A 24,836-nucleotide genomic window follows, 5' to 3' on the forward strand; every position below is an offset into this window, starting at 1 on the left:
ACGCCGAATGCTTTTGATAGATATTGCGTTCGAAGAACAGCGAACATACCTTTTCCAGGCGTTGAGAACGCCCGATCAGGATTAATCGGGATTCGACGTGAAAGATTCACCTGTCATCGTGCTGGATCACTTGAGACGCCCTGTCGTGTCCAGGGACTACCGTGGGGATAATCTGGAAATGATTAATCTTAACCCTTTCGCGAATAACAAAAGATCTCACTAAATATTGCTCCTACCTAGGTCGAAATAGATGATCAATAGATTGCAGATTTTGTATGAAAAATAAATATTTAGCTGCTTTAAGTGTTAGGTGCAGGAGATATATTAATTTTTTTAAAATAATTTTACAAGTTGAAAATTATGCAGAGTATTTTAAAAATCGGTAAATGTTCTGACTGTTTTAACCCTTTGCTCTCGGTGATTCTGAAGCACCACTAGAAATTGTAGTGGCATTATTCTAAAGAAATTACAAAAGATATTACAAAATATTTGTTACATTACAAAATTTGCATTTAATAGATGACTAAACATTTAAATATCATACGTGGAGATCGGATCAGTTTCGTATGAACAAAATGAAAATGTTCTAAGACGGCAGAAAAATTTAGTTTTAGAATAAGTCGTTTTCTAATAAGCCTAGTAATCAATATTCAACAAAAATTCACAAGAATTTGGTCAAATCAATTTATTCATATAAAAACCGGTAATGAAGGTTTATGAATGTCGTAGTTTTAGGTATAAATTAATATCAAGTCGGAAGAATGGGGGATGAAATTTTAATGGAAAGTTAAAATGAGTTGTTTTGATCGCTCGGTGGTTGTATTATATTTTTAATCGGAGCCGTGCAATATTTCAATCGTTTCCAGAGCGATTATGTAAATTCCTTGTATAACACGCAGTCACTATAGTCGGTAAGTGTTGGGAACTGTCCTCCCGATTGCGAGAACCGAGTAGGTACGTGCACGAGGAAACGTTACGCGGGTAAACTTTTTCCTATTTGAATTTGAATCGGTCCAGCGTTCCATTTAACTTATCAGCTAAAATATTACGGCGTTCAGCAAGACATTTTACATTTCAAAACTCTGGTTTATTAACTCGCGAGCGAGCAAGTAGAAAAAGTACGTTAAAGTGGAGTGAAAGTTCGATTCGGAAAGTTCGATTCGGAAAGTTTGCCACTTGAAATCGAAATTTAGTTATATTACTATATACGCTGTGCTGTGTTATTTTTCTCCTATTGTCGATCGAACGTGTCGCACTGTTCGACGAAATAAGCATTGAAAAATTTCGCCCGCGTATCAGTCCGTGAACACACCAGGGATCACTTCGTATTTGTTTTCACAGTAGACACGTTCGACTTTCTGTGAATGCGATCACAATGCGGCTGTCCACCCATGCGTAAACGCGTATCACTGACAATACATTGCCGACTTTAACGATGGAGAGAAGCTCCGCGAATATCTGACTCGTTGTCTCGATCAGTTTTGATGACTTCCAAAGCGCATTTCCCGAGCTGCAGCTCGAAAAGGTCGCGTTGTCGTTGTTCCACAAAAATTTCAATTTGTCCCCCGAAAATCGAACTTCCCTCCTTCTCAGCGTGATTGTTTAACACAATTCTTGATGACCATTAGCACAACCATTGTTTACTTTAGCCGTGATGACACGAGGAGTGTTTCTTATGCAATTTAAGGGTGCACGCAACATTGAACCCCTAAAAAAAGATGAATTTGAAATTTTTTTCTCGTCTACGGGCAACCGGTCGAAATCAGAATTTTTACTTAACACATTAAGCAACGTCTTAACTTCATTTTTATATTTTCTTTATCATTTAAAATTAAAAAATGGAGAAGCTGCACAACATTTTGTTACTCCATGTGCAACAGATAGTGGAGAGTTAAATATAAAATCTAAAAAATGTGCCCGCCTCTCTGAACAAAAATAGATTATTCGCGATGTACTAAACAATTTTCTAATTTAAGTCAATTAATTTAGGTTAAATTGGAAACGATTTACGAGATCTCGTTTATAAGATTGTTACTCAGCTCCCTTTGTTTTTAACAGCACCGGTAACAACTTGGGAGTTCAATATAAGTGAGGCACTCTATAGTGGATGTTCATAAAGATCTAGCAGGGTTTTATAGCACGCTTCATACACCGTCACGTCAGTATAAGGGAAGTTTATATAGGATCTTGTTTGCGAAACGTGTGCAGAATCAAACCGCTGCAAAAAGGGGCTCGAATATTCCCTTAAAATTAACTTCGTGTTTTAGTAAAGTAATCCTGAACGTTCGTGAAATAGAAATACTCTCTTGTTTTTCAAGCCTAGCAATATTTTGTACAAGAAAAGAAAAAACAAATTTGGAAATATTCAAAACCATTTCGCGATTACCCCTCTCTATAACATAGCTATATTTTTATATTTCTTTGTTGCTTTAGAATTGATGCAGCCTTTAATCAAGGAAATGTTCGATTAAAATTTCGCTTCCACCAAAGTGACGAGCAGTTTTCAATTTCAGAAAAATTGGCGCCCACGCTGTCCGACATTTGTCCAATAATTTCAGCAATATAGATTTGCAAGATATTATGCTGAGTGAAATTAAAACTCGAATATTTCTATGATCTTTCGGATTGAAATGACAAATGATTTGTCACGGATCGACAGAGCTTCGTGCGATCAATACGAGACCTCTAAATCGGGAAATTTGCTTCCGGTTGAAATCGTCCATCGGAAGTCGTACGCGCATGGTCGTTCTTCGAATGATTGTAGACGAACAGCGCATTTTTTGAATGACAGCAGGGATCATTAGTGATCCCCCTTTTTCCATCTTCCGTCACCGATCCATCGATTACGTCATAATTGGGACTCGAGCGTTCGAGTATCGGAGTTTTAACGAGACGAATTAGGATGAAATTACTCGTCGTGAAATTACGTTGATTCTTAAAAATCGTTTTCCAAAAGATTTCATTAAAATTGCAGAGTGTACGTGCAAACGATCGAATGTTTCACAGGTGTGCGTTTTCCAGAATGCTTTTCCGCGCATACCGCGACTTTCGATAGCAAAACGTTTAGGCGAGTTTCTCACGTTATTTTTAACTCTGTGAAGCAATTCAACCACTTCAACCGTATCGTGTGTGGGTGGACATCCATTGTGGCGATCGGTATACCTCAAGGCTCTTCCTTCAAAAAACAAACTATAATACCTCGGCGGAGATGTACACGGCTCTAAGAATACGGACAAATAACAGTGGATAAACTGAAATATAAATATTGGGAGTCTAAACACGTTTCTGCAACTATAATAACGCTGATGTGGTCCTTATTGCTTTAGTTTTTATTTTGATAGTAAGACTATCTTGTGTACCGATCATGCTTGCACATCTTTGTACAAGTTCAACGTAAAATTGTCGATCGAGAAATAAACATTGCGAATCTATGTAGCACACCAAAGTGCAGATTATGAACGAGTTGATTTATAGTAATTGCAACGGAGAAAACTGTGTTCCTCATATTAGGATGAAAAGAGTGCATAAAATCAGTTTAATAATTGCTGGTGATCTTACCACATAGAGAGGCCAGGGAAAAAGGAAAACAGATTCCGTAGTAAAAATAAAACAGAAACGTCACAGTTTGTCGCTAATAATGTTGTTAATTTTCCTAGTTGGCGAGAGCTATAAATGCATAAAATCCTCGGTGGTGAACTTGCAGCGATCGCCTTCGCCAGTTTCATTGTTCCCGAACATAAAGTTTGTCGTCGCGCATAAGTTTGCGGTTGTTTATCGCAGGCTCCTGAACATTTTTCAGTGGTTAAATCGATCGACTAATTCGCTAATACCGCGTAACGCGCGACACGTGTTAGGCTGGATGTTTTCGAAAAGAACGTGCCGGACTCGTTGTTGACTCGCTTTGCATGAACCAGCCCATTGTAAATATCGTCGCCTTGCTTTACCGAATCGAAATTGCCGTGACGACGATGGAAAGTGTCGCGGCTGACCTTTCGCGCGACTCGTTGAAAACTTTGGCACACGCCGATCGAAGCTAAATTCATGCTTCGCTGAAACGTCCATCCTCTTGCAAGTTTCGCGCGAGGCATAGTGATTTCGCCAATGAGTCCCCGGGCACGCAGTATTTTCATACGTTAGCGAGCTCGTTAAAATTTTACGTGCAATGAGCACAGCCAATCCGAGACACTCCAAACCGTGCGTAATTTTTGTCGACGGTAATTTGTGCACGAACTTTTGCAAATATTCGTTGGAAACCACATTAATATTTTATTTGTAACCCATACAGTCGATTTAAGATACCTGAAACTACAGTTTAGAATTGTGCATGTAATATATTTTTCATCGACAGTAATTTGTGTGCGAACTTTTGCAAATCGATGTATGCAGTTCCGTATTCGTTGGAAACACCATTAATATTTTATTTGTAATGTGTACAATCGATTTAAGACGTTTAAAACTACAGTTTAGAGTTCTGCATTTAATATATTTTTCATCGACAGTAATTTGTGTATGAACTTTTGCTGGTCGATGTGTGCAGTTCCTTATTCGTTGGAAACACCATTAAAATTTGATTTGCAGTGAACACAATCAATACAAGAAACTTTAAAGTTTCGCATTGAAAATATTTTCAGCAACATTAATTTGTGCGAAAACTGTCGTGAAATATTTTCATCGAGAATAATTTGTGTGCGAACTTTCCTACACCGATGTACACAGTTCTGTGCTCGTTTGGAACTCCATTAAAATTTTATATGCAATGAATCATTTAATGTCAGGAAACTCCAATCTCTACGTTGAAGTTTTGAAGACTCTTTATAAGTGACGTTCACAATCTTTTACTTGAAGATAGTGAAATTCATTTTATACGCTTCGTTATATACACGTTTTTATAATTTCAATAATTGTGAAATAGAAAACCGGTCATTTTGACCGCGGTAGGTTTCCAAAAATTGATCGAATTGGTGAACGAAGTCATTTCTGTTCCATATATGGCGAAGATTGCAATTGAACTGCGCGACACACGTGGTTTTGATGTAGCGTGCATTACGCATGCACCGTGCACTTGACTCACTCCGTTCGAATCTTTCTGCAATATGTGTGCCTTGCTTGCATAATTAATGGCGCCTTATGGCTCGGTCGTTGTGACAGGTAAATGACCAGAGAGAACTTTATACAGTCGCTCCGTCTCGTCACATGTTTCAAAGCAGAGTTATTATTGGACATGCTATTTACATAATAGTCGAGCATAGATCATGTGCAACGCGTTTATTGTTAGAGTCGGACGTGCGCGTTACATATATATCTCTGTCGAGATTTCGCGGTGATTTGGAAAAATACACGTTTCCATATGGTTCGATCGATTACGCTTGACTTTGAAATTTATTGCCGGAACAATTCCCATTTCTCCGAAGTATCCTGCATTCTCGATTTCGAAATTACCTTTGCGCGAAATTTCAGTATTAATCAGTACGACACGATTTTTTCTACGGTCACGTGCCCCGGACTTTTATTCCCCACGTCATTCATTTCACGTTTTAATGTTCCCATTAACGAACCGACGGATTGAATTTCGTGCACGAGTGTGAAAGCTATTCTAACGTTATCCAATAATGGTCTCAGTCACGCTTAGGCTGTTTTCATAGCGTGCTATTCCGCTTCCAAATATTTACTTCATTTTCTGTTTGCACTCACTCCGTCATTGACAATTGAAGACGGTGCTCAAGACCTGTCATTACATTTCGGGACCTCCACTTCCGGAAAATGAACAATTGCTCGAATATCAACATGGCATATCTAGTTTATTATCTTGTCTTAACAAAGACTATTTGCAAATCAATTATCTTCTCAATATGCGAACACGAAAGATGCTTGTTCGGAGCACGTGTGGAGAAACGTTTCAGTACTGTAAACGTTTCGTAATTATGGCAAACACGGTGAATTTAACACTGCGGACGAGGATTTTTTAGTGTTAAAATCAATTTCCTCGGAGAACTGGATGACAGTCGTAAAGCTACTGTGAAAACAGCCTTAAACTGTCTCCTGCGAAGCGTTTGTGCGGATAAAGAACTATCAACGATCTAGAAAGCTTTCGAGCCAGGTACAGAAAGTTCGGAAACAAAATGCGTTCGAAATTCAAACATTTTATTCTTCGAAAGCGTAGCAAGCACCATGTCGATTAGCATTGGGGAACAATTTGATTCCGTTTAATCGAATCTACGTTAAAATCCTCCGACGTATAATCTCTCGTGTTAATAAATTCACTGTGCCTCTGGTTTTCAACTTTTGTTTCGTTAAATAAAACAATTTCGTTTTAAAGAAGTACATGTTACGGTACAGATAGAAATAAATTGCGGTATTTAAGAAATAAAATGAAAAATGATAAATTGAAAAATGCAGGTGAATTTTCACTCTGAGGGTCGTACCAGGTCAATTAGCATTGGAACGGGAAAGCTGAGAGTGTCAGTAATTTTCTGATCGAAGGAGCTGCTTTTTATTCGAGCAGGCGTGGAAATTGGCGCCCAATTTTCTTTTTCACGAAACCCGTCGGACTACGGGCGATATTTGCATGCGCGGAGAAGGGAAAAAAGGCACGGGGTCGATATCGAGTATTAAGCGTTGTTCAAAGAACCCTTTGCCCTTTGTCTTCGTCGGCCGTATCGACTTTGCAGGGGATATATTTACCTTGAAATTCAACTGGGAATCTTATCCGTGCCGCCTTTAAGGAAAATGCCGGCGCAACGTCTCGTCGGCGAAAGTGTCGCTCGAAATATCACGTCGCTCGCCGCGGCGCAGCGCACAGTGGTCTGAGAACGCGATTTTATTGGCCAAAAATCAATTTTCGAAGTTCAAGATTTTGAAAAACTTTTTTGCTATACAGTAACAAAACACTTCAAACCTTAAAAATCCAAAATATTATTCATTTCAGATAATTGTGGAATCGAGGGTAACGTTTTGAATAGAAAATTCTGAAATTCAAAGTGAAACTAATTATTCTAACAACTCATCATTATAGAACATGATATAACAGGTTTGAATGAATGTTTTATATTGTGACGTGGCAAAATTGTCCACGTCCCTCAGATCGGAGATCGAAAGACCGGGCCGCCCTTTGGCAGCACCACCGCGTTAACGGTGGTCGTGATCGATCTCCCTGGGAGCGTCCGAGATCCCAGATCGGATATTGACGCGGTTTGAATGCCGCGCCACTTGGCGCGACACGAAGTTGCAGGACCGTGGCCGGGTCCCAGGGGGACCCGGATCCTTTTCCCCGCTCACAGGAACGCGGAAAGTCCGGAGGGAAACTATTCAGGGGACGGCTACGGAGGACGCCCTGCAGAAAGACAACGAGAAGGACACCGAGCCCTGGCCTACCAACCCGGAGGCGCCGCCGAGGGATTACGGGTCTGAGGCGTACATCTTCTCAACCTCGTCGCCGCCTCGTCCCGAAAAGCTACACGCACTCGTCGAGGGAATGGCAAGCGGTCTATCTCCAAGGGAAGCGGCCAATCAACGCGCGTCACCAAGAAAGCGTTAGCCGATAGATCCGTGGCCGAGGGCCCCGTACCGCCGGACGCGGCCCTGACGCGCGAGAGCTAGCGATAGGTTAGAGCGTCGCGCGGGAGCAGGGAAGAGTAGGATAGTGGGGGACGCCTCGCTTCCGCGTTAGCGAGTCTTCGCGAAGTAGGTCACTGTGCTGCCGAATCTAGTCCGGGTTAGTCACCTTTACCAGTGCGTAAATTACATAGTATTTCTTTTCGAACATCATCACCGCTGCCGAGGGTAGACATTGAGAGAGCTGCCGAATTCCGGAGAAATAAGTCGCTAGGGAGCCCCGAGCTGCCGTTAAGAGAGAGCGAAGCGACTAGGAAGCCACGTGCCGCGTGGTAAGTGCCGACCAGGTTTTTTTCCGCACCATTATAATTTTCGCGTTGGCTCGGTAGCGTTTTTGCGAATCGGCCGGACTTCGAGTCGAATTTAAGACGTAACCTCGCCCGCCGTGAATCGCGATCAGATTAGAATCGAGAAGGGGGTGAGGCCGTCGGTCGGTGAACGGACGGGGGGCCCGTATCGTTACCGACTTTTGGCGAATCCAATCTGGGGACGTCCCACGGTGAGACGACGCGACGAAAACCGTATCGCAGTTTCCGGCTAATTCCGACGGCCACAGTCATTTCAAATTGCTGCCGCGTATACCATCGGAACCCGGTCGCTTCTATACCTGCTGCTTCTACCGGTCGCTGCTATATATATATATATATATACAGTAAAGATTCGAGTTTTGTCACTTTTTCGGTTCTTCAGAGTGACAAATCCGGGGAACGTCGGACGTTTCTCGCCGGCGTCCCAGGTGGTGACGGCGAAACTCGAGAACCGTCGCGGCCACAACATTGTCGCGTATATCGGTGTGAGGCTAGAAGACCACTACTAATCCAATTACAAAACTTCTTTATTTTTCATTATTTTTTTATGAAACTTTTACCAACATATTCGTGGCATTTTTCCGATTAAAATGACACCAAATATGATATAATTCCGATGATATTTACCTGTATAATGAACGATGAAAGTTACTTCCCATAACAATTACATTAACGAAAAATTAGTGTAAATGTGATCCGAATTATAACGCGTTTGGTATCATTTTAATCAGAATAATGCCACGAATACATTGGTGAAAGTCTCATAAAAAAATAATTAATAATAAAGAAGTTACATTTTTCATTTAAAGGCCTGCGCTCACGCGAGCTTTGATCTTTTCCGAACGCTTCGACTCGTCGCGTCTCTTTCTTCCTCATACGCTGTCCTTCTCTGTGTTCGAAACTTTTAATGCTTGTTACACAATTAAATATCATCGGAATTATATCATATTTGGTGTCATTTTAATCGGAAAAATGCCACGAATATGTTGGTAAAAGTTTCATAAAAAAATAATGAAAAATAAAGAAGTTTTGTAATTGGATTAGTAGTGGTCTTCTAGCCTCACACCGATATACGCGACAATGTTGTGGCCGCGTCGCGCCGGTTCTCGAGTGGTGTGAGGTGTCCGGGTGACAATAGCTGGGAACGTCGGGAGTGACAAAACTCGAATCTTCACTGTATATATATATTAATAGGCGTACTTTCAGTATTTAATCAGTTTCTAAGCATTATTTAATCCATGTGCAAATGCTACAATATTATTAACAATTTAAACTTTGAGAAGGGTTTTAAAAGAAAGTATTAAGAGTTATAAGCATTAGACTTGTTTTATATGAAAGTTTAAACAATTGCGAAAAAGAGCATATAAATTTTAGCTACCACCTCCTGCCACCTTGTACGATAATTACGAAATAGAAGCCCGCGGTATTTTGATGTTTGGCTATTATCGGATCACGAAGACCACTTGGCGCTTGAATGGTGGCTCGCACACAGATGTTTTAACAGAGCAACCTGTTTGTTACCATAGTAATTGGTTTTCTTCTATTATCATTCTTTTCGATCGCGTTGGTCTTCAACCGAATATTCGAGTCGAACTATCGATACAGAAGTATTTTACTGAGTTTTATGTGCTTAAAGCATTAGTTATATAAGTATAGTAACACATATTTATGCATATACATACATACATATATAAAGTAAATAGCATATTTATTTATGATTACATAATTATAATTATAAAATAAATCATATATAATTATATTATACATATTAGTTATATTAGTTGAACTGAATAACTAAAGTATATTGAAAAAAATGTTTAAAAATGTCGATATGTGTGTCTCTTTAATTTTGACCGCAAACAGCGAATTTCCAGACTATATGTGCGCAGTATTGAATCCGTCATTTTGAATTTTGAATTTTTGGTATCAGATTCGTTCTCAGTGACATCAAAAACACGTGATTACCTACTTTTAGAAAGTTCCAATGACATTTTGATTTTTGGCCAGTAAAATCGCGTTCTCGGACCACTGTGCGGCGCAGCGTTTTATCATTACATAATTTGAAACCCGTCCTACGTCTGGCAACCTTCGATTCCGCGGAGTGCACCGATCACGTCGTTCCCGTTCGATGGGATATCGGTGCCGGGGAGCTTTGTGTGCACAAAAATCAGGCACCTGCGAGCCGAATGCAATTAACAACTCTGTAGGTGGGATCGAGCGTAGGCGGCGGTCGCCAACCGAATCGTTTCGCTGCAGCGTGTGCTGCAGCTTGCAGTTCGGTTGCTTTTCATTTATTTCAAATGCTGCGGCACCCTACCGCAGAAAAATTGTTCTCGAAAACCGGCGAGAACCGAACGAGATTGGAGCTTTTGCCGGGAAAGCGATCATTCGATACGGCGCGGTACCGTTCAGCCCTTATATCGACAAACGAGTATCAATTTCTAAAATTTCCTTTAACAATTTCTATACGTTCCTGTGGGAGTATTAACAAATTGGATGCCAACTCTTCGTTACGTTAACTCGGACACGAGTCGAGCTGCATCCTCGAGTGAAATTAGCATCGACTTGTTATTATTGGAGAGCGAATTTCATGCGCTTGTAACAAAAATTGGGGGAGTGTTGCCTAAAACAGAAGAGAGATGAAAAGACTGTTAACACTAGGTTTACGGAGCATTAAAAGTGAGTATTTTACATTACTTTATCAAAATAAGAAGAATGTGTCTATCCAAGTTTTCAGCCATTTTTTAAATAATATATACCTGAGGAAATAAGTTCGTTGAGTAATTCCACGTAGATGGATCTTTCACGATATCAATAATCGTAAATTAAAAATATTAGAATCCGTCATTTTGACGGGTCCCGTAAACCTAGTGTTAATATACATTCTTGCACTTGTTGAAATTGTTAAGGAAAAGAAGGAATTTTTATTTGACACCCGTCTGTCGCAATCGATAGGGAAAGTGTTTATTTTCCACGAAAAACCGCAGTGTAGTTGTTGCATGATTGACGGCAGAGCGATCAACGTTTTCCTCGTGCGGATTGATAGAGTAAAAACAATAACAGGTGTCGATTTTATTTTCTGCGCAAGCTGGCAATGAAAAGTTGAACGCCTAAGGCCTTGGTTAATCAGAGAGCGGTGAAACAATTGCCATGCATCGACAACAATTACCGCTCGCCGCCCTCTGTGTAACCAAGGCCGAATATAAAAAATCGCGGACAGCGAAAGTGATCGATTTCGTGACGGATGAAAACTCGGTAAATGATTTAGTCGAAACAATCTCCGCGCAGCGCGATACTCGTATTAGAGCTGACATGCTCGGTCAGAGCAATTTGGCATGCACCGTGGATCGTTCGAACGTTTAAACTTTTATTAATAGACGCCGCCTCACCTATTTAATGGTCAAAACCGTGCACCTGTGCTTTGTTTATGGAACCGCAATTCTCACGCACGGATCGAACCGGCGAGAGACTCAATTCGATCACGGGAAGAATTTATTTTCTGATTTGAAAGTCTTCGCAGCGACCCGGTTCTTCCGGTAATCGATTAAAAGAGACCAAGCCGGCTGCGTACGTTTTGCTCCCCTTTATTTTGCAAATCGAGTTCCGCGGGAAACGACGGTCAGTATAATTCTGTGCAGTGGCCCCAGCGAATAAAAAATCATACTCGTTCTGCGCAGCCTTCTATTGAATCTCTCATGGCACCCTTCTAAAGGGGAAACCGAAATAATATATTTCTTCTCCATGCCATAGATAATGTTGCCTAAAGTGCTACTAAATGTCTGTATAATATAAACTCGTTGATTTAGGCAAACGATAATTCATTGATTCAATAATTCATTGCCAGACTACATGCGTTGATGACAAAATGACTAGCTGAAATACAAACGTGTAAAGATGTTAGAAGAATTCGATATTATTTTCAATGTTACTATAATTATTCGACGAACAATTACATTTTTATTCTGTTTCTTACAGTTGGCTTAAACAGTTTTTATTCTATATTAATATTTGTGAAAAATAATCGTCATCTTGGCTCAGGTTGGCAGCACCGAGCCGTTTTTCGTCGTGCGTGGTATGTAGCTGGATGTGTGTGCGTTTTGAATTAGTTTGATGATAAACGCGCTTGTATCGGTTCGATTGAACTGTGTGATCTGGAAGCGTATTATTCTGTCCTCGAGTTATACTTATCATTTTATATTAATAAATAAGTATTATAGAAGCTTCACTGTACATTCATTCAATCAGTCGAGCGAAAGTGCACCGCTATAAATTTCAACAATATTCCAAATAAAATGAATTATTTTACACGCTCGATCTATCCAATGTATACGCAAAAATATCTATAAAAATAAATAATACAATATAATAAGAATAAAAATATTTGCAGCATATTCATGCGCACTTGAAAATCGCACAGAAGATGCTCTTTGCGTTATCGGAGCTGAATGGGAGATTCAGGTGGCTATCTTTAAATGGACCACCCAGTGTGTGCGTCATGAGGGCCGAAAGGGTTAGGTGACACTGAGTCACGAGTTGTCTCGAGATTCTGGTTGTTAAACCAGGCCAGAAGTCAGATTATCCTGGTGTCAGCGCCTCGTCAATGATTGTCTTTGTTGGCTCGGCGCTGCAAGTTTAATTCTCGCCGTAGCGAAAGCGAGTAGAGCGCGCGCGTTCATTTGTGTTTCTCGCGAAAGGAGTCAAGGGGACAAAGCCGGCGTATAGTCTGACAGAGAGACGGACGGATATCGGAGTTTTCATCATCTGAACATGTCCTGGACATGTCCCGGGCAGGAACAACCGTGGCTCGTGCCGCGGAGCACATCAGATTTATCGCGTTTGCATTAATGCAATATTCCAGCGCGCGCAGTCTAGACGGGCGTGTTTGCCGAGGCGCTCGCTTTCTGGAAAAGCGATTTCCCCTTTGGTGTTTTTCACATTTTCCGCCATCCGTGAAACACGTTTGTCTCGTCGTCGGCGCTTTGTAATTTCTTGTGTCGCGGCGAATCCTTCTTCTCAAACAGGATGCCCGATTTCCTTCGAAATTGCCGACGTGATCGCGATCGGTTTGCTCCGGTTTAACAAGCCGAGAAATTCATCGGTTTATCGATTACGATTATTCGTTCCGCTCATCAAATTGTCATTTTCGTATAACATTGAATAGAATTCGGAAATAGGAAAAACTTTCTACGCCAGCTCTTTATTTTAACACTTTGCAGGCGAGTGGTGACTGTGAGACACCAATAAAAATTGCTCTATCATTATTCAAAATATTTTTTACATTATTAAATCTGTTTGTATTTAATAAACTACTAAACATTTCGGTATTGTACGAGTAAATTGCACAATTTTCGTATGTATAACATGGGAAAAAAATATATAGAAGGGCAACATTCTAGGTGGGAAGAAATGTTTCGTTTTGGAATTAAAATAGCTTCGAGTGCAAAGGGTTAACACTTTGCAGGCGAGTGGTGACCCTGAAGCGCCACTTGGAATTGTTGTGGCATTATTTCAAGGAAATTACAAAAAATATTACAAAATTTGTATCTAATAGGTTACTAAACATTTAAATGTTATACGTGGAAGTCGGATCAGTTTCTAAGACGGAAGAAAAATTTAGTTTTATAGCGCCGAGTGCAAAGGGTTAAAAACGTAATAAAAATACAATTAGTTGTCGCTCATCTATGTGATTTCTTCAATTTTGCAGTTGTGCGTATGTCGTAAATGCAAAAAAACCGCAGTCCAGATACTACCATATAAAAATAAGAGCGCATTCATTCAGAATTTCAACTAGTTTTATTGCAACATGTGTCCAAACAAATAAATTCGTTGAATAATTCCGCAGCTTTACAGTCTCACAATCTTAAATTAACAAATATGGATTCTGAGATTTTTATGGGTTTTGTAGTTCCAGCGTTGCACGTGGTTTGTGTGGTTGTTCCGTGAAAATAAAAATGTCTCCATGTTTCTGCGATGCCGGCGTTCTTATGCGAGATTAAAATAAATATTGAATAACGCGACAAACCCCCGCAAAGAATTTAAAAGTCAAGCGTGTCTTGTGTGTACGCTGTCAGACTCGCTGCCTTTGAGAGTGATACGTCGGTAACTCGCATTATCATTCAAGGCTATTAATAAAACTATGAACACGCAGAGTATTCTCGGAAGAAAATAAAATCAAGCTTCGTTATCATTGCGGATCACATTACTGCGGATTTCTATGCATTTATGACGGAAATGACTATCGCGAGTGATTTCGTATGCGCCAACGCAATACTTGCAATCGAAGCAGAAAATTGAAATTTTGCATAAAGATGCTGCCCGGAGTCCATATAGCGTGCGGATTCTGCGATGTTGAACAAAATCAGCGAACAACGTGTAAAATTCCGATCGATTTGAGACTGTAACCGTACATTCCTCTTTCGACTGTGTTGATTGGATTTTTCCCTGTCCCGACGACTCAAGGGTTATTTATATTAAGACACGGGGGCCGGTTACTACCCCCAATTCCCTACGCGTGTAAATTCGCGAAGGAGATGGATTCGTGCCTCCAGGCACTGGAAAGCGGCGAGGTTTGGACGAGACAAATAAAGCTTGTAGACAAATTACTGGTAAAATTGGCAGTATATTCTTGGGAGAACTATTTTGTTTTGACGAGCATTCTCTCCGGTATGCTCGGAGATGAGCTATTTGTTTACAGGACGACTCGTGACCTGTCCCGACGTACGGGGCAATAAATTCCTCAATGACGACGCGCTGAATACCGCGTAACGGTAATCCGTACCGAGTTCTCGCAACACGTAAACACGCAATATACGCCGTGTTACGACGCACGCAGTTCGCTCGCTTTGCCTCTACACCTGGTTCTTTTTTATAAACGATTCTAACGATTTGAATGTGTATCGCGCCTCACGATATGCGAATTCGTGACCTGTCTAACCAACCGTGCACTCGGCCGCGAATGCGTACGAGTAGTCCGGTTGGAGACACACACTAAAAACCCCTGGCACTCCACGCGACCGAGGAGTTTACTCTTCAGCACGATACGTGGCCTCCGAGCAATCTCCGTATCGGTAGCGGCAGAATGACAAGAATTGTGCACAGTCCGCTCGCTCTAATCCGACCCGTGTGCCTGACGCAGTGACGGTTGGACGACTCGTTTCGACCTCGTAACCGACCGAAGGCGAACCCGTCAGACCACCCAAGTATTTGGCCGAATTCTCGTACAAATAGCCCAAGTGGAGACACACACTAAAAACCCCTGGCACTCCACGCAACTCAGAAGTTTACTCTTCAGCACGATGCGTGGCCTCCGAGCAATCTCCGTGTAAGTAGCGGCAGAATGACCAAGGATTGTGCAAGGTTCGGTCGTATTGAATCGACCCGAAGGGAAATTGTGAGTTCGTTCGAACAATCCGTATGCGTACGACGCACTGCACGATTGTGGACTTGTCAGACCGTCCATACACTCGTCCGAATGCTCGTACGAGTGGTCTGGATGGAGACGCACACCAAGCCGTAGGTCACGCCACGCTACCAAGGACTACGCTCTTCAGCACGATACGTGGCCTCCGAACGTGTTCCTGATTGATAGCGGCAGAATGATCACGACCATGCAAATCCTACCGAAGCAGTGATGGGCATTTCGAACAAGAACCCCGAAAGTTACGATGACGAAGTGTCCACTCGGTACCACGATTACGACGAAAGATTTATGAATTTTAAATAACCCGTGATAATTACACAGAACACAAACTGCGTCTAAAGGTCGATGCACATCTCACCGGCCGGCCGACCGGCCGTTTTTTCCCCGTTTATAAGCATTTTGGGGTCCGGGACAGCTATTAGAGAGGGTTCGAGAGGCTCGGAACAAAGGCACAGCGTGTCCTCTGCTACCAGAACCCCAGGGGTTCGCTGCCCAATGCTAGAGCCGGCCGGCTAGCCGGCTAGCATTCTCGACGAGAATGTTCGCAGGCTAGCCGGCCGGCTCGTAGCGTGGCAGTACGAAGACAGAATGAACATGCTGTATTTATTTAAAAAACTATCAACCAGAACTTTTCTGAGTTCCTCGTGGTAATAGATCTTGTTAAGGAATTTGAACGTTGTAACAAACGAAATAACAATTTATTACCACGCTAACGAAAAAGAAAGAATATCATCTGACAATCTGTGCGGTGAAACAATTCGTCATTATTTATTTCAAAAGCTGTTAACTAGAACATTTCAGAGTCCCTCGTGGTAATAGATGGGGAATACTTTGTTAAGGAATTTGAGCGTTATTAGGAAAAAGCTACCAGAATAATTAATAATACGGTACTCCCTTTCGGAGCTATAGGTTCGAGCTACCATTTGTTGGGTTTGAGGGGAACATCTGTCGTATTTTAAATAGGCAGGTAATTTTTCTTGTGAATCAAAAACACATGTTGAATGTGAAAAATTATTAGATCTCGAGATATTTTCAAAAAATGTCATACATTTTCTTGTATTAAGTGAAATACAGCTACACTTTTTCAAAATCTTAGTTTTCGTACTCGAGTTACGATACGTGACTTGCTACTGAATTAGGAAATGCTCACTCGTACAAATCGGTTTCTGTTATGATAACAATGTCGAAAGGGTGTTTACCTTTACAACATAGTTATGAAGTGTTTGAGTATCTTCTTCAATAAAGACATTTTTTGAAAATATCTCGAGATCTAATAATTTTTTTGCCATGGTACCCTAATCATTTTTTACGTAGAATGAAAGGAAGAATCTATTCTATTTAAAGAAATGATGCAATTGTTAATTGCACATGCACTGCAGCATCTAAAAAAAATTTAAAGGCCTACAGATGTAGTGCTCTTCGAACCATTTATCTTTCTCCTTTATCATTTTTTCGTAAATGCAATAATAACGGAGTTATGACTTGAAACAATTGTGTGGACCACCCTGTATAAGGATGTGCGATGCTGTTTCACTAATTGTAAGTGCCAGGAACGTTTCCTATTTCCATGGTGTTGTAAAGGAGAGGTACGGATAGATTACCTAAGGAGCTGTGGAGCCCCTAAAAACATTTTTTTTTGTGCCACGCACAGCAGGGAACTGTCAACGCGCTCTCGAAAGGCCATCTGGAAAGGGTCGAGAGGCCAGAGAAGAAATTCGGTTCCAAAGCCTGACACGGTTGCCGCCAGTAAACGCTAGGGCCAAAACCAGGGTTATAATTTTGAGCCGGCCGGCCGGGCCGGTGAGATGTGCATCGACCTTTAATCGTCGGCAGTGCCACAGCGCAGTTTGCGCCTGTGACTCCTCGGTTTGAGGCGCGTACGTGTCGAGGATAGAACAGTCGGTTTGCCTGTTCTATCGGGTCGGTTTGACCCCTCGATCGCGTACCGTGTTTCGCCGATGGGACACTTCGCGAGACGCGTGCGGCTAGAACCGCTTCCAGATGTAGAGTGATCTATCTGCGGCACGCATCGACCTCCTTCGATCGGTATCGAGTGGGGATCGATGCGTGCGCATTACGACAAGTGTCGCGATATCTCGCGGTCCTTTTCTCCGTCCGAACTCGCGGGCTACGTCACGGAGCGTTATGGTGGGGTCGACATCGACGTTCGATCTATGGGGTGTATCAATATGTAACCTGTACGGTTACAAGACGGAATGGCTGGGGTGAGCTTGCACAAGCTCAGAGGCAGGATTCCATGGAACTTTCTTGCCATTCGTCGCGCTCGACGATCCGTGTGGAACGCCCCCGCAGCTCGCGGCTGTCACGTAAACGCATTAAGCGCGAGATCAATCGGCGATCGGCTGGTTTACTTTCCGGCTTTCTGGATCAGTTATTTCCGCCGTTGATTACGGCCCGGTGTCGTCAGTTTCGAGAATCCATTAGCGCTCAGCCGAGCCGCCATTTAGAGGATGATTCCTTTGCAAATATTCCGCGAAGCACCGAGGATCTTTGTACCCGAGATACAAAAGAGGCCTGCATTGAAGTTGCCCCAACACCACGCTGCGCTTCGAGCTTAAGTGGCGCGCGAGGCGTGCTTGTTAGTCGAGCGTTAACGGCGCCGCTCGTTTCTAAGTCGAAATTCAATACTCTGTATAACCGATCCTATATTTTTATTATTTTTAATGTCTGGACGGAAAATCTGGTCTTCTTCCACAGGGAAACAATTATAATTTCAATTATTTTTCTCTTTGGACTCCGAAGCAGCGCATATAGTAGAGTCCCATCCTTTTAATTATGAGAGGCAGGAATTAATCTGTACACCCAATACAATATACTTTATACAAATATGGATGCTATCAAAATGAAATGAAAGAACTATTCGTCGAATTAGGAATAAAATTGAAAAGTTTCCGATAGGTAATAACTAGACTGCAGATTTAATATAATTTTATGGTGAAAATGAAGAAGTGAATTTATTAAAAATTATGTTTTGCAAAAATTAAGGTTTCATAAAAATTAGGTTTTGGATAAAAACCCGGAGATGAGAGACAGGAATTAATCTGTACACCCAATACAATATACTTTATACAAATATGGATGCTATCAAAATGAAATGAACGAGCCATTCGTCGAATTAGGAATAAAATTGAAAAGTTTCCGATAGGTAATAACTAGACTGCGGATTTAATATAATTTTATGATAAAAATGAAGAAGTGAATTTATTAAAAATTATGTTTTGCAAAAATTAAGGTTTCATAAAAATTGGGTTTTGGATGAAACCCCGCAGTCAAGTGGTAAGGAACCGCAAGGGCGAATCAACTCGTCACCCCGATTTAAAAGTTGAACTTTGAAACCGCGCATATTTGTCAGTGCTAACAGCAATACGCATTCGATGCGCGTACGAAACGTGTCACTCAACGTTCTCGCGCATGCGGATCATCCCACCGTGTGCTAACTGAAATTAATTTCGTCCTGGCAACTGTTTGTCTGTCCGTGACATTGTTTAACTTCTGAAATATGGACATTGTTCGCCAGCTGCCGAAAATTGCCGGCGCGGATTCTCATTATCCGACGTGCAACAGTTAGGTCGGAAGTCGTGTAGCGATCGTGGTCGGTTGAATCAAGCGGAAATCACAGGATAGGTAACCGTTGCGCAATTATTCGAGGAAATTCGATCATCCGAAAGACGGGACGAGTATGCGAAATCGGTATCGTTTTCGGGCGTCGCCGCCGGCCGGGTTCTTGGCGGAACGGGCAAAACACGGTCGAGCAGCGCGAATTCCACGGGGGCATCGTTGCATAATCTGCCGGTAATTGTGTCTGTAATTACCGATTACGGTGCGCGATCTTGATTCATTTCGCCCCGACGAACTCCTCGTAATTTCTCAGACACGCGTTAACGTCGCACCTGCCGTTAGATGGCGTCCCAATATTATAAACGACTGCGCGTATTCCTGACTATGCGTATCGATCGATCGTTGCCAGGTTAAAATTCTAATTGCGCGAATCTCACGTTTCGCCCGCAGAAATGCCAACCTACCTGTCCATCGGGCGGCTGATGTTCTTTTATCCAGCTTCGTCGAAAAAGCTATCTCTTCGTCGTTTAACTGACATAGTCTCTCTGGCCTCAACAGGTCCTCTAACAATTTTCCAATTGGATCTGGCAACCTGGCATTCAGCGTTTCGAATTCCTTCGAAGACACACCCTCCGCGCAATTGCAATTAACGCGGTGACCGCGGTAGGTTCGGCAGCATAAAGTTATAGAAACGCGAAGCTATTTGGTGGAGCAAGAACTGAAATGTTAAGATCTCTCACGTTATTATTATTAGTTTATTTATTGTATCGCCTTGGCTCTCGGCTTTGGCGAGGACTCCCCTCTTCGCTCTTCCACAATTTTATATAATATATTAGGTTGTCTACTGTTACGAAACTACATAAATACAAAAAACCTTGCTTCCAAATCTACATCTACGGATCGACGAAGATCCACAAAAAAGAGTTGTCGCAAAATTGTCCTCGACCTTGAATTTCAAGGCCAAATTTATTTCTCTTGCACTGTATTCTTCGTGTCATTAAAAATAAATTTGACCTCAAAATTCAAGGACAATTTTGCGGCAACTCTTTTTCGTGGATCTTCGTCGATCCGAAGAAGTAGAATACGTCCACGGCAGCCGAGACATTTCTTTACACCCTGTACTAGGTTCAAAATGAAGAGCACGAAGTTCGGTTTTGAATAAAATCGAATGAAAAATTTGTTGTTAAGTAACATAATGTTTCAAAAGAGTTGGCATCCGTCCGGGATCGATCATCCGCCATCTTGACGGCGTACAATTTCAGCCGGTCTCGGATAAGGAGTAAGCTTTAAACTTCTCCGACAAATCCAATGCGAATATTGGTTCCGCGGATGTTGCGGCGATAGATAGCACGCGTGTTCTGTTATAGTTTGCAACACAAAGAAAGGAGAGATATTGGCGGTGCGAGCAAACAAACCAGAGCTCCTCGTTTGCGTTCGCGATCCGAAGCATACGTTAAGTATGCATGAGGTTACCGGTTCACCGAGCACCTCAGAATTCGTTCCGTCCCCGCGTTCGTACGATTGTAAATAAATAAGTTGATTAAAGTACGCGTTTTCAGGTGCGGACTTTGGGTCATGGTCGAGAATTTGGGAGAGTAATCGTAGAAGTGCGGAGGTTCTGAGGTTACTAGCAGAATAACGTCAAAATACTAAAAACTTTGGACTGTTCTTAACACATTCGCCATTTGTTTCAGTTCCTGTCTTCATTATTAAAACGTGTGATTCAATGCCACGTATTTTCTTTATGAAATATTGAATTGATTTAGTAAAATATCCAAAAGTCCAAAGTAAAAGAATAAATGTGAATTTTTAAAAAATGAAAGGATCGTTCCAATTTAAAATTGCCATTTGTTTCAGTTCCCGTCTTCATCGTTAAAACGTGAAATTAAATGCCACGTATTTTCTTTATGAAATATTGAGATGATTCAGTAAAATGTCCAAAAATCTAAAATATACGAATAAATGTGATTTTTAAAAAATAAAAGGATCATTCCAATTTAAAATTGCCATTAGTTTCAGTTCCTGTCTTCATCATTAAAACGTGTCATTAAATGCCACCTATTTTCTTTATAAAATATTGAATTGATTTAGTAAAATGTCCAAAAGTCTAAAATATTGCAATAAATGTGAATTTTTAAAAAATAAAAGGATTATTCCAATTTAAAATGATCCCAATGTGGCTATTTTGAGCCACCTTTGAAACAAAAGATATTTCGATCTCCGGATTAATAGATCCCCGTTCTGGGTTCCAGGTATCGTTAACAGAGGCGACTCGTTCATAAGAAGAAGATCAAGATCAAGATCGACCTCCTTGGCACGGGCAAATTCCGAGGCCGAGGAGAAGAATGCGGCGCCTCCAAAAGAAAAGAGCACGTACACCGTCGCCATGCTGGGAGCAAGGGGTGTTGGGAAAACCACCCTGATTAACCAGTTCATGACCAGCGAGAGCATAAACGGTTACGAAAGCCCGGAAGGTGAGTGCTTTCGACAAGAATACAAACTGTAGTAGTGCTTGGTTAAATTTACAGCTCCACTCTTCTCCCATAATTCACATGTCAGGAACGTTGTCGCAAACAGTCCCTTCGAATGATCATATGACGTGTCACGTTCCGAGAATTGTCCCACCAATAGTGGCCTAGTGACGTCATGATCCTTACTGTAGGCAGGGAAGGAGAGAACCGTACCGTGAAATTAGGCTAGTCTAGGTGATCCAGCTAGTAGTATCGCTTGGTCACGCACCTATCCTAGCGATACTTCCCTTGCATACCCTCAGCACGAATCGCGACGTCGCCGTCTCATCTGGGTGGGATAGACCACACTATAGCTTCGTGACGTCACTCAGATTCTGACTATAGCACGAGTGGCGACGTCACTATCTGGGTCAAGACTACACTATAGCTTCGTGACGTCACCCAGGTTTTGACTATAGCATTTCCCCCACTATTTATCTCTCGAACGTCTCGACCTGGTAACCATAAGCTCGAAAATCCCTCCGTGGAAATGCATGACGTCACGTTCCGAGAACTGTCGCACCAATAGTGGGGGTAATCAGTGACGTCATGATCCGTACTGTAGGATCCCACCCTCGGCACGAATGGCGACGTCACTATCTGGGTCAGACTATAGCTTCCGTGACGTCACTCAGGTTCTGACTATCGCATTTCCCCCACTATTTCTTAGAGTACAAGGGGATCGCTAGTCCTTTCGAGAAGGGGAGGGATCTATTCGCAAAGCCCTGTTCGAGGTTTCGTATTGACAAGCAGAGCGTCCAAGATTTGCGAGATAGGTCGCTCAATAAAGCGAAAGGTCACGCATAAATCGTCGGACGACCCGAGAACTCAATCCCGTAGGAGCTAAAGACTCGAGTCGCGCTAGCTTCCTGCTCCCAGCGAATTGTATCGCATTGCTGGCTCGCTGCTGCGCCGCGACCTTTTTTCCTCGATTCACCCGGTACTCTTGGAGGAATCCCGAAGCCACAGAATGAAATAGTTGTTGGCTTTTAGTGCACTCCGCGTGTGCTTTTATTGCGGGATTAAAACGCCGGAACGGATGCAACCCGGCGAGATAGCCGGCCGCGTTCCGTAGCCTATTTGCTCGCTAATACAATCTCCGATTCTCGAACTCTTTACTTTCCCATTTGCCCAGCTCACCCCCTCGCCTATTTTCTAACTCCTATCACCAGGCTGCGCTATTAATTAGAACGATAAAGAAATTGTCTGTACAAATTGTACAACACAGGAGCCAAATAGAAATTTCATTCCTTCCTTAATGATTTTTTCCCTGTCCACTGTTTTAACACTTTGACTGCCAAACTAGAAACCTCAAAAATTCCATAAAGTCAAAGTAAGTTACTTAATGAAATAAAAATTGAAAAAAGTTAAATGTATGATACCGAGTAGTCCTCCAACTTTCTTGCATTTTATAGATCCTAATCAAATTTGGTACGATTAACCCTTTGCACTCGAAGCTATTTTAACACCAAAACGAAACCTTTCCTCTGACCTAGAATATTTCCCTTCTATATATATTTTTTTTCATGTTATACACACTAACGGGGAGCAACTTACTCTTATAATATTGAAGTGTTTAGTGATTTATTGAACACAAACAAATTTAATAATGTAAAAAATATTTTGAATAATGATGCAGCAATTTTTAGTGGCGCCTTACAGTCGCCACTCGAGTGCTAAGGGTTAATATATTAACGTAAAAATTCATTTTAAAACCTAGCATGACATGGCAGTCAACGTGCTGAATTTTTGTCACAAATGTATAAAATTCGCATTCCAACGATAAGCTTTGGACAAATGTGAATGAAATGCGAGACAGAAAGAGGAGTAAGCTTCAACGAGTGCGTCTCGGACAACGACGACCCGTGCTACTAGAACAGCGTGCGATCAGATGAAAAAGCGGATCATCGTGTCGACTAGCAGCGAACACGATGAATCATCGAATTTATTTTGTGCGAGAATTTTGTTGGCAACGTTGTCGATGCACTCGTCACGATGGACACTCTCTTCTGCTCTATTTCGTAGCTGCATCAGTGTTTCCGTGAAGAGTTTCCATCACGGAAATACCCGTGGTGTCGCAACGAAACAGCCCCGGTAATTACACGCACTATCGAAAATAGAAATTACGAATTCCACGGACGATCTTCCTCTTCACTGGCGCGGAGTAGTCAATTTATTTGAAAAATTGTAAACAAAATTGAACTCTAGTTACCTAGGGTTAAAATGAAGCAGCCTCTATAGGGCTAGTGTCGTGAGGGTTTCTTTTTATCTTGGTGGCAAAAATAACCTCAAAATCAGATTCTACTGATCAGGAGGTACCTGATCAAGAGGTACCTGATCAATCATAACTGGCGAGGATGTGAATGTTGACCACGGTTTTGCAGGCTAACGTTTCAGAAAGTTTAATCGTCTTTGTCCACTCGAAGCGGGTGCGAAATTCTTCGCTTTTCCGGGGACGCAATCTCCCGAATAATAAAACGCTCGCAGGGGTATGTGGGTCGAGGACCTGAACGTGTCCCGGTGACGTGAAATATTGTCAAGACTGTGTCAATAGAGCCGAGGCTCCCTGCTGAAACAGAGATCAGGCTCCCGCCTGGAATCTGGAAGAGAACCTACGCGAACTATCGAACCAGAATGGCGTTATCGTCGAATTGCCGGGCGCGACAGTGTTCCCACGGTGTTTCTCTCCTCCATTCAGTTTAGTAGTTTACAGGAGCAAACAGTTGGTGAGAGCTTTTTAAAGGATGTAGGTCAGATACTGTTTTGAATCTTGCGTCGCTCGCCGCGAGCTAGTTTCCCACCCATTGTTCTCGTCATTAGCGAACCCCGTGCGTTGCGTTGTTCATTAACCGTTCGCACGGCCAAAGATTTCCCTCGATCGCCGAATTATTTGCCGAGGGGAAACGATAAATTTCCCCCGGGCGATAAATTTATTCTGAAAAATGCCACCGGCCGGAGACCATAACCGCCTCCAGCGTGGCCACGTTCGCCAAGTACCAGCGGGAATAACGATTTCGACGGGAGCTGCGTTCCGGCGTCCGTGCGTCGCCGGGCATCTTAAATAAACCGATTTATGTCCACCATCGTTTTTAAGAGTTCGAAAATGCATTCGCATTGCACGGTCCGAGTAATGGCCGCGATAAAAGCGCTTGCGCCAACGTCGTTAAGCGCAAAGCACCAGACCTGCTCCCAAAAAGAACAACGGATAACTACATTCCGCGACAGGCTTGCACTACCTTCGACTCTAACTCTTTTTGACTTTTAAAAAACTGACCGAGACCGGCATGTTCACTTGTAACATACCGCGTTACAAACGAAACATCTGACAACGTTGAATTGATTGCACGCAGAATTTACGCCGAAAGTATTAATGTTTCTCGATTTATTATTTGTCAGAGAACGGTGGAG

General features: G+C 42.1%; 1 protein-coding gene across 5 annotated transcripts in view; it reads left to right on the top strand.

The window, feature by feature from the left end:
• Rgk3 (Rad, Gem/Kir family member 3) overlaps positions 1 to 24,836 on the top strand; it is a 189,052-nt gene that overhangs the window by 143,323 nt on the left and 20,893 nt on the right. For all 5 annotated transcript variants that reach the window (XM_076802691.1, XM_076802690.1, XM_076802692.1 and 2 more), the window contains one exon: positions 21,171 to 21,392. In XM_076802691.1, coding sequence (XP_076658806.1) covers positions 21,171 to 21,392 — 222 coding nt within the window. The remainder of the gene's footprint in view (positions 1 to 21,170; positions 21,393 to 24,836) is intronic.

Source organism: Halictus rubicundus, chromosome 17 (genome assembly GCF_050948215.1).
Source record: "Halictus rubicundus isolate RS-2024b chromosome 17, iyHalRubi1_principal, whole genome shotgun sequence".
Classification (NCBI taxonomy): Eukaryota; Metazoa; Arthropoda; class Insecta; order Hymenoptera; family Halictidae; genus Halictus; species Halictus rubicundus.